Source organism: Rutidosis leptorrhynchoides, chromosome 3, assembly GCF_046630445.1.
Source record: "Rutidosis leptorrhynchoides isolate AG116_Rl617_1_P2 chromosome 3, CSIRO_AGI_Rlap_v1, whole genome shotgun sequence".
Classification (NCBI taxonomy): domain Eukaryota; kingdom Viridiplantae; phylum Streptophyta; class Magnoliopsida; order Asterales; family Asteraceae; genus Rutidosis; species Rutidosis leptorrhynchoides.
Window position 1 is genome coordinate 338,627,357 of NC_092335.1, and position 11,862 is coordinate 338,639,218.

The window sequence follows — 11,862 nt, forward strand, 5'->3', positions numbered from 1 at the left end:
CATGAATGATAGAATATTAGGTGTTAAAAAAACTTCGTATAATTATGATGAATGATAAAAAAGTATAGATAAAATTGATATTGATTAAATTATTGATAACTATCGTGTTTAACTATAGGTAGTTTGTTTTACTAAAATGTTTAATACTTAATTAAGAGAATATATTGTTTTTAGGGATTGATTTTTAAACAGTATCTAAAAGATCAAGGAAATCCAATTGAAAAAATGAGATGCAAAGTAAACATGGTACCACTGGCATGGAGCACAAAAACAAACGATATAGACTGTGGTGTTTTCGTGATGCGTCACATGGAAACATACATGGGAGATCCTAAATGGAAGAGCGGTTTCTTTAAAGAAGGACCAGGTCAAATAAAACAGTTAAACGAATTGCGTGTGAAATATGGAGTGAAGATTTTAACACATCCTACCAATAAATCTATGAATGAGTGGATGGAAAAGTACAATACCTATGAAGCAACTCATTTAGAAAAGGAGAAAGAAGAGAACCTAAAGAAAGAAGAGAAGAATTATAAAGAGACAATTAATTCAAGGTTTTAAAAAAAGGTCAGTGATGTCTTGGAATAGAAGAAGAATTCAGGTGATTAAATGAAATATTTTGGAACTGTGTTTTGACGAATAGTGAACATCAATGTCTTAAACCATTGTTTGTTTGATGCTTATTTTGTACAAACTAAATGTTTGTTTCCTGAATGATGGAAAATGGAACAATGAATGATATGTTTGGTGAATGATTGAAAGTTTTATGATGAATGTTTGTGATATGTTAGAAAAATTCATAAACGATGAATGATAGATTGAAAATGAGATATAAATGATTATGAATTTAAAATAACGATAGATTATGATTCATGATAACAAAATGGATTATTAAATTGTAATATTATGAATTTAATCTAATTTTTTTAAAACAAAATGATTTAAAAAGATATAAATGATTACTAAAAACATACAGTAATTGTACTGTTACAAAATGATTTTAGTAATCATAACGATTCATCTTTTAATTTTGATAAAAAAAAACTTGAGAAGATGAAAGGTAAAAAGGAGTTGATGAATGATTAAAAAAACAAGATGAATGAAAAAAGGAGGTGATGAATGATAAAAAATTAAAATGAATGAAAAAAGTAGATGATGAAGGACAAAAAGTTGAAAACAAATAAGGTGATAAATGATGGAAAACAATATGAATAATAAAAAAGAGATAATGAATGATAATATAGATATGATGACTGATGGAAAACAATATGAATGATAAAAGAAGATGATGAATGATTAAAGTAGGTGATGAATGATGAAAATGTTGTAATGAATGATAAAAATGAGATGATGAATGATTAAAATGACAAGATGAATGATTAAAATGACGTGGTGAATGATAGAAAGAACGTGATAAATAATAAAATAAATCTGATAAATAAAAAGAAAGAGCTAAGAATGACTAAAAACAAGATAAACAATATAATGAATGATAAAATTTATGACAAGTGATTAAAAAAAGACGAATAATAAAATGCTTTAATGAATGATCCAAAACTTGAAAAAATACCTCGTAATCTACTTTCACCGAAAATTATACTAAAAAAGAGTAGCAGTATAAAAACATATAGAAAATTATAAAAAAGATAAAAACATTAACAATTAATCAGAATCAGAATCTTCGTCTCCATATGCAAGGTCTTCATCATCTTCCTCACTTTCGTCTTCTAATTCAAAATCAATGACATTTTTTCCTTTATTCTTTGAATTATGTAGTTGAGTGAGGTCAGTAGTACAAGTCCGAACATTTTGACCATGAATACCACAACGCTTGCAAGCTCTTGTCTTAACATGTTTCTTAACAGCCACTTCTTTGGAAGACAATATCCGATCTGATCTACGTTGACCTTTGTTTCTAATATTCTCCGGAGCACGGATATTTGAATTGACTGGTTTAGATAATCCCCATAGTCTATTAATATGTTCACCTCTAGTAGATGTAGAAGGCTCATCAGAAGTAGAACCAAGAAAATTGCAAATTAATACATCAAACTTATCTCTAAAACTAACAAGTTTATCTAGATCATCTTGATATAAAGAGGAAACCTTCCTAAGCTTGTTGAAAACGTGATTGATAATCTTTTTGGATTCAGACTTATCATCGGAATATACGAAAATGGAATTAAATATTTTAGATACCTCCTTTCACCACCTCCTCAACAAATGAACCATAGGGATAGCAACAACATCATGAACATGATACACATAAAATATGTGCCTACATAAACGACCTTCATGTGTAAAAAGCAAACACGAACAGCTGGCTTCAGTAGTTTTAACATCAAAAGTAACCTAAAAAAAAGAGGAAATTAAAAAGTTAACAACAAGATGAATAACAAAACATAATGAATGAAAAAAAGATGAATGACAAAAAAAGATAATGAATAAAAAAAGATGAATGACAAAAACATATAATAACCAAAAAAATATGATGAATGACAAATATACTGAAAAAAATAAATAAATTAAACCTAAAAATATATTAAAACAAAAAAAAATGTAAGTAATCAGATTAGGAAAAATTTAAAAAGATATGAAGTGAAAGCTGACCCTATATTTCCAGTTTAGACGAGGAAGAGGAAATTTCTCTTCAATTACACATAATTGTTTGTCTTCATTCTCTTCAATGGTTGAGCTGATTTGCACCCAAGAGATAGAAGACTGAAATATTTCTTCTTGAACTAATAGAAACATGGTTGGTGTATAAAAATCCCTAGCATGCAACTCAATTAGCTTATTGGTAACACAATTAATAAATCTATTATCCATTTCAAACTCGAGAACCGTGTTGTTATGGCACTGCTTTTCAACTACAGCATCGAATCGCGAAAAAAAAACTCCACCAATTTAGAATGCTTGTTCTTGCATTTTATAAAGAATGAATTTTCACTTTCACAAAGTGATGGCGTTTTCATCAATCCAGCCATTGGTGTATCTCAGAAAAAACACGGTATCCACTTCTCCTTCATAGCATGCATATCTTTAAACCAATCGACATCATGCAAGCCAAATTCATCTAAAACATGTTGCCAACACTTTTCAAACTTTTCAGCATTCAACTCTTGATTCCAGAATATGTTGTTCATTTGCTTATGAAAATCTTTATTTGAAAACAACTCACGACCAACCTATAAAACAAAAAAATAATATAAAACAAATGAATGATATCAAAACATGAATTAAACTAGAAGATTTACCTTTTTTCAAGTTTTTGACTGATATGCCACATACATAACCGATGCTGCGCAGTCTTAAACTTTATTTTAATAGCCTCCAACATTGCTGGGTCTTGATCAGTGGACACTAAGCCCGGTTCAGTCACAAAAACTTTGAGAAAACAATCAAGAAACCAACTAAACGATTCTATGCTTTCACTAGCTAATAAAGCAGCTCCAAAAATAACAAGCTTCTTATGGTTATCAACTCCAGTGAGAGGTACAAAAACCATGTTATACCTATAATAAAAAATCAGTAATAAAAAATCATGTAAAAAAACATAAAAATTATAAGATGAATGATAAAAATAAAGTATTTCAATCATTCAGTAATGTTTTTAATGTTTAATGAATGATATTATGAATGAATAATGTCTTAAATAATAATTATTTAGTTAATTTATGATCAAAATAAAATGCAAGTTTAGGATAAAAAAAAGAAAAATAAGTAATCTGTCAATATGAATGAGAAAAATCAATGATGAATGATGAATGATGAATGATGAATGATGAATGATGAATGGTGAAATTATGAATGATGAATGATGAATGATGAATGATGAAAAATGAATGATAAAAATAAAGTGTTGGATGATAAAAATAGAATGATAAATAACAAAAATAATGTGATACGAATTACAGAAAACTTACATATTTGTACCATATGTAGCATCAAAGCCAACAATATCACCAAACTCTTTGTAATTCAACTTGGAAATATTGTCAGCCCAAAAAATCCCACGTAAAAAATCATTATGATCACAATAATACTCGACACTGAAGTTAGGTAAAGTATTTTTCTTCATAAGCAGTTATTCAATAGCAATATGTGCATTAGTATCACCTAGAGATTGGATCAAATCACGATGAAAATTATTGAAATCTACAGGCAAAGGACCAATATTATCAATACCACCACTAAGAGCACTAAAAAGTTTGTGAGCTTTAAATCCACCCATATTTGATCGAGTACTGAGTTTGAAAAGAAATTCCATGTGTTCAGGATCCAACTTCCTCCTTTTATTCAACAAATTCCTATTCCTTTTAGTTATGAGTTTGTGACTATGCCCCTCAAAAAACTTAAAAATAACAATCTTACCCTCAATAAGTTTGAATCTAATGCAAGCTTCACATTCAACCTTAATACTAGAAGATTTACGGTTAGACACTTTCCTACGCTGACGCTTTCGCTTTGCAGGTTTATCAGGAATGGAAGAATGAGGATCATGGGCAGATTTAGATGCATTGACAATAGCAGGTGGATTAACAATAGCAGGGGGAACAAGAGCTTTTGGGGCAGGACAACCTGCCCTATTACACCTATAAACTTGGTAAATAACTGAACCATCTTCATCTTTATTTTCAGAAGCTTTCTTAATATTGAACCCAGCAGCCTCAGCATATAAGTCATAAAAATATAAACAATCTTCCCATGATCTAAGCACGGAACTAATAACAGGATTAAAATGATCTGGAACATTAGGAAACCACAATTTCTTTCCATCAGGACCTTCATCCTCATAAGAAGACAAAAAATGATTTCTACAGACAGAGTTGGTGCCTATAAAAGAAAAATACAATAAAAATAATTATAAATTACATGATGAATGATTATTGATGAAGCATGAATGATGAATGATGAATGATGAATGATGAATGATGAATGATGAATGATGAATGATGAATCATAAATGATAAAGAATGAATGATGAATGATGAATGATACATGATGAATGAGAAAAAAAATTAAACAGCATAAAGTTTAAGATGAATAATAAAAAAATTCATACAATAATTAGATTAAAATGTTACATAATGATGAAAGAAAAATAAATTATGAATGTTATATATTATAAACTGCCTACAATTATAATGAGTGATTAAAAAATACATAATGAATGGTACAAAAGTACATGAAACTGCGTATAGTTTATTATACAACACAAATAAAAACAAAAGAGCACTAAAAAAGTCTATAAAAAACATTTATTATACAACAAAACTCTAAAAATCCAGATTTCACTGATCAATCAAAACATATATATTAAACAGGAAAATTACATTTATCATTGATCAAAATGCATATATAATTCATATGAAAAACAATAAACATAAAAAGAGACTGGATGAATGATAAAAAATATCCGATGAATGATGAATGAAAAACTTACTAGAAAACGTATCAGGAACAGAATCAGCAGCTGATTCATTAGACGAATTCGTAATAACATGAACTGCAAAAAATGAAACGAACGACGTATATCAATTAAACCTAATTTTAAACATAAAACTAATTTAAGTAAAACAAAAAAAGAGGATACGAATGAACGTAACCATCAGATTGAGCAATTGAAGTTGAATCTGCGATTGAAGTTGAATCCATGAGTATATGTTGTAGATTGATGATGAAGACGATGAATATTGATGATGAATAAAGAGATCGAAAGTAACAGGATGAACGATTGAAGTTAAAAGTAGAAATTACAAAATTAAGAATGAACGATTAAAATTGAATCTACGATTGAAGTTGAATCGATGAATATATGTTGAAGATTAATGATGAAGATGATGAATATTGATGAAGAAGAGAGAGAACGAACAGAAGAGGAATGAACGAGGCGAAAATATAAACTATACCGAAATTAAAATGTGAAATTCTGAAAATACCCCTCCGCGTTTTTCAGTATAAATTGAATTTTTTATTAAAAATATGAAATGTGAGGCTCGTATTCACTTATCCAGTTTGTACCCCATTTAGTGCTTATCCATGGATTGGTCCACTATATATATATATACTAGTTTATATATATATATATATATATATATATATATATATATATATATATATATATATATATATATATAAAAGGCCGAAAAAAAATTAAATCAAAAATGATTTCTAAATGAGTCTGGTAACATGCCATTACTTTATGCTCCGTATTATTAATTTATATCTATCTTAAAAAAATTTAAAAATTAATATTATAGTTAAATACAAATATGAATCGGCTTATTTGATAAATATGGTAAGTTGACTTAATTCTCAAGTTGTTATCCCATACCAAGAAGAATTATATTTTTGTGGAATCTTAATGTCACTCAAATTTTATCCTAAACCAACTTGTACTCAATATCAAAATTTGAGGAGTCAGAATCCAACTCAAAATCCAATTTCTAGCCTATAAATATAGTTTATATCCCTATACGTTTCATTCATTCACCATTAAAAAAAATACATATATAAACCCCATTGTTGCTACTGCTTTGTGTCGACCACCAAGCATATCACCAAATCGACTTTAGTCGATTTTAAACACAAACGTACCTCTACCGTTCTTGTTCCTCGATCACGAACCACAAAGTTAAGCCACTTTGATCGATCAGCACCCTTGTTGTTCGATTCAGTGATGTTGTTCCGTTACCAAACACCGAGACCCGCGACTATACACTGTTCATCTTTCTCGTTCAAGTCGTCTAAAGGTATAACCTTTTATTCAAGCTTTTTGATTTTTTTTAGCACTAATAATACATTACTTTGATCATGAACGAAATACTTGTATGATAATAACAAATCAAATTAAACTGTTAATATTGCTAGAAATCGAGAGACGTACTACATGAAATTTAAAATTTATTCAGTGTCTTGTATCTTTACATAACTCAACCCAAAAAGATGATCATGAATTAATTTCGTGATATTTACGCTATCAACCCCTGGAGTATAATATGTTTTACAAAAGCTAAATAAAAAAAAAAAATCGAAGTACTACTCAGTTCGTTGTTTTCATGAAAAAAAAGAAAAAAAAAAGATAAAGTTTAGGGCTTTCATGACTTTAGTCCCTGAACTATATAATAATTTATAAAATTAAATTAAAGTATTCTATTTATAGTTTCAACCCATAACGACATACTATTTTACAATCTCAGTACACATAAGTTTACAATTACAATATGTCGGAATATAATTTTATATAACTAATGGAAAGTAAATATTAAACCGAGTTTCAAACATAAAAGGTATTAATATTATATAATATAATATTATAACTTATAAATTATATGATAGTATCATTTACACCATTATTATTACTATATAATAATATAAACATTATTGTTAACTAAACTATATATTATATACTTATAATATATCGTGTTGTATTCCTATACACACATTCAGAAGAATTAAAACATATAAATTATATAGGTATATAATGAACAGATAACATATGACTTTCACGAGTCTCACCCCTACTCACGGTCGTAAGTGAATGATGTCTAGGTTGTCATTTATGGGGGTAACTTGTGGATCTCGAATGCCATGACTTAGATTCTGGTCAAGAGTCCTGCGTCCCCGGTTACATCTGGTCATTCCTGACTTACTTGATAGCAACGAAGTTCGGGTAAAGTTGTACAACGTCTTTGTGAGGGATTATAACCCGGACTTACTAAAACTAGAAACTTACTATAAGTGAAAGCTTTCCATAAATAGTAGGTTTATGAAAATATGAAGTTTCGAGAAATAGAAACTTTTCTCGTGAACCGTCACTGTTAATATAGTTGCTATATTAATAAAATACTTTATGTCTGCTAGACATTAACTAATCAAACGTTATATCTCTAGGTTGAGATCTCCGATTACTTACTCCGTTCATTTCTCTTTGCGTGGATTAACTTACTTGCTACTAAGGTGAACTTCATAGCCCCACTTTTTAACTTTCTCTATTACTTATTTTAAACTTTGTGGTGAGATACATGCTTGCTTTTAAAACTGTTTTATGCTTAGACACAAGTACTCAAAACTGTTTAACTGTGCTACCATGCTTTGTTTCATGCTAAATCCCTACCATGATATCGTTAATTGCTTAGTGTAACACAAACTTAGTTATTGTGAGTAGGCCTACTGAGAGCGACGTCTCTAACCAGTTGACCGTTGGTCTTTGGTTACATAATAATGATTTCAACGACACTGACAGCTCAAGGTGTCATAGGGTAACTTTGTTTAGTTCGATATCATAACTTCGGCACTACTTTTGAACGATGTTGCTACATCAAACTTGATAATTAAATCTTGTGGTCTAAAAACTTAGTTATTATTGATAAACCTATGAATTCATCAACCATTTTTGGTTGACACTTTAAGCATGTTTTGTCTCAGGTGATGACTGCTAAAAGATTACTTGCTACTTGGACTATGCTGCTATGGAGTCCGCAATTATAATTAGTTATTGCATTAGAACAATTTGTTTCATTTTAAACATCAATGTAATGACAATTTAACTCCGCTGCTTTAATACATTTGGTTTTAATAAAAACGTTTCATTTAGAGTCGTTCTCGCTTTACACTGGTGTTTTGATATTGGTTAGTCACGTATGACCCCCGGTCTCATTCAGGGGGTGTGACAGATGGTATCAGAGCTAGGCCCCGGACCAAACGTGCACAGCGAGGATGCTGTGTCCCATTAGGGGGGAGGATTGTAACATCCGTGTTACATCCATCCCACATCGGTTGAAGAGGAGAACGAAACATGCCTTATAAGGGTGTGGAGACCTTTCCTAGCATGACACGTTTTGGGACCACAAGCGTAGCAGATCCCATGAGAACTCTGTAGTTAAGCGTGCTCATGCGATGGCACTACCAGGATGGTTGACCTCCTAGGAAAAGTGCTCTTCGTGTGTGGTTGTCAAGAAAAATCTGTGCGCCTACTGGCAAAGCGGATAATATCATGCTACGGGGAACGTGTTACCTGGGATGTTACACCTGGGGTCGTCAAACTTTTTTTGTTGTTAAAATGTATTTGATACAACATTTATAACAGTGTAATATGGTTGGTTTGCCTTAATTGTGATTTGGGGGTATTAATTGTGGTGTACGAATTTAAAACTTAAAGCAAAATGGGCAGAATCAAAGTGGCACGTCGTGCCAGATTGATGGCACTCCGTGCCATGGCTCGAAAGCATTGGCAGAATCAAAGTGGCACGCCGTGCCAGGTGCTGTTTGTAAAAAAAAATAAAAAATCGTGTCGAGTTTTATGAAACGAAGTCGGGTTGTTACAAATAGACCGACAGGTTCCTTAATTAATAGTATACAATAACAAAATACAATCTATAAAAACATAATAACCAACATATATTGTAAAATAATTACAGGGAGCCGTTGTTCAAGGAAATATAGATTACAAAGAATATCGAACTCTAAACAAGATTCTCAAGCCAAATGCTGCATACAAGATGTATGGTTTCACATGTAAAAAAACGGATGATTGGCAACGAACATTACCAACTCCAACGACTATAGACATCGGTTCCCACACAAAATTTGAAGCAATACCAGCAGAAGGGTTCCCAAATCATCATTTTAACTTCGTTGACTATGAAACCGTTCAGTATCGAGAAACACATGGGACTCTAATCCTGACAGATACGTTTAATTAATCACGCACTTTTATACGAAATATAAACCAAAATATAGTAAAATATATTTGTCACTATAGATTATATAGGTCGTGTGCATCACATTGGAGACTTTGAAGAGGGAAAACGAATCATCACCATAATGGACCAAAGGTAAAAACTCATATAACAAAAACTATTAACAAAAATTAAAAGCACACAACGTTTCTTACTAATTGAAGAAATAATAAAATTGCAGAAATCAAGTCATCCCTTTGTTACTATGGAATGAAGAAGGAAGTAACTTTGATCTAATCGGTTACAACAACAGTGAAAAACCAGTGATAATTGCAGTCAGCTCATGTTGGGCTAACTATTACTCAAGTAAGAACATTAAAATATCAAAACTTCCAAGAATACAAGTTTTATTATAACAAAAAAAAAATATACTCGCAACTTTTATTGTTTTTTCAGAGCAGCTGCAACTCAAAGGAACTGAAGCAACTCACTATTATTTCAATCCAAATATTGATGAGTATCATCAGACAGTGGAAGAGTAACCCTTTACCTTAATGAATTTTTATAATTATTTTGTTTATTTATAGTGATCTTCACATCCACATACAATTAAAAATAAAAAATATTGGTATAAAATTCAAGAAACAGAGGAACAACCACTGATACTTGAAAACAACAGCACACAAATGCTGACTAAATTGACAACCATCAGTGTTCGCAACCACAAGGTATCTAAACAATAAATGCATATATAATAGATACACCAAAAAAAAAAAAAAAAACCAGAGTAAATTTAGTTTTTTTTTTGTGTATTGTCAATTTCAGTTCCACACATTCAATTGTGAATGTACAATTGAAAAAGTGGATGATACCAGGCCATGGTTTTACTTGGGATGTCCTGAATGTAGAAGCAAAGTGGCAGATGAAGTTGGCAAACCGATGTTGTGTGTCAAAGATGGAACACCAGCAGAATCACTCTACAGGTACCTCAGAATGACTATACTTTGTTTACACCCTTATACTTCCAATACTTTCAATCTGTTTTTTTATTAATAATATTCAGTTAACTTTATATTAACAAAAAACTTTTTACCAGTTACTCTTTCAGGTTAATAGTGACAGATGGTAACACAACAGCAGGCATCACTTTCATGCATGCTAAAGGTGAATCATTGGTTGGACAAAGTTGTAAGCAGTTGGTTTAAGATATGGGTTTTCAAAATCGAAGAGAAATTCCACCTCCACTCAAAGCGATGGAAAAACAAAAAAAAAAAGTTTTCCAAATCCGATTGAATCCCAACTCGAAATCCTCAGAGCATGAATTCTTTGGTAAAGCTGTTGTTAATCAACCCAGTGCAGAAGACAATGAAACCTACACACCACCAACGTCAGGTAATCAAATAAAATAGTAATATAAAAGAATAACATTTCTGCACATATTAATATATATATATATATATATATATATATATATATATATATATATATATATATATATATATATATACTTTTCCCAGATCCACCACAGGTTAGCATAACAGAAACTCCATCAGATGAAAAAACCATCTGTGCAGTTGTTAGTCTACCCAGTGCAGAAGACAATGAAATCTACACACCACCACCGTCAGGTAAACAAATAAATAGTAATATTTTAACGAATAACATTTCTTCACACACACACACACACACACACACACACACACACACACATATATATATATAGTTTTTCCCAGATCCACCACAACTGTCCATAACAGAAACTCCATCAGAAGGAAAAAAACATGTCTGCAAACACTTCTGAATCAGCAACAAAATCAGCAAGAAGGAGAAGAATATTGTTTGAAAATGAAGGTAAACATACATACAATGTACTGAAAAACTTGTTAGAAATAAGAGTTAGAATTGACTGCCCAGATTGATTCTTGAATCGTGTGTTCACTTTCTCTATAAAGTATTTCGACCCAAAAATTGCCTCGGTTTCACGAAATCTTTCCAGGAATAAGACAAGAATCCAATTAGTGTTTCTGGCAATGAAATCACTAATCAAAATATCAGAGAGATTATGTGTTTTCTGTTAGTTAGAATGAAAGCAAAGTCCTATATATATAAGAGGTGAAAAGGTGCGACGAAAGGATGTAACCCTTCAATGTAAATATGCAATCTTTCAACAAAAAGATGC

General features: G+C 30.8%; 1 protein-coding gene across 1 annotated transcript; it reads right to left on the reverse strand.

Annotated features, from left to right (window-relative positions):
• Nucleotides 1-1,662: 1,662 nt before the first annotated feature.
• Nucleotides 1,663-4,081, reverse strand: LOC139901150 (protein FAR1-RELATED SEQUENCE 7-like). Its single transcript, XM_071883885.1, has 6 exons — nt 3,927-4,081; nt 3,332-3,515; nt 3,008-3,188; nt 2,611-2,870; nt 2,230-2,352; nt 1,663-2,139 (listed from the first exon to the last, which is right to left on the reverse strand). Exons 1-6 carry the CDS (start codon nt 4,079-4,081, stop codon nt 1,663-1,665), a joined length of 1,380 nt encoding a protein of 459 aa, XP_071739986.1.
• Nucleotides 4,082-11,862: the final 7,781 nt, after the last annotated feature.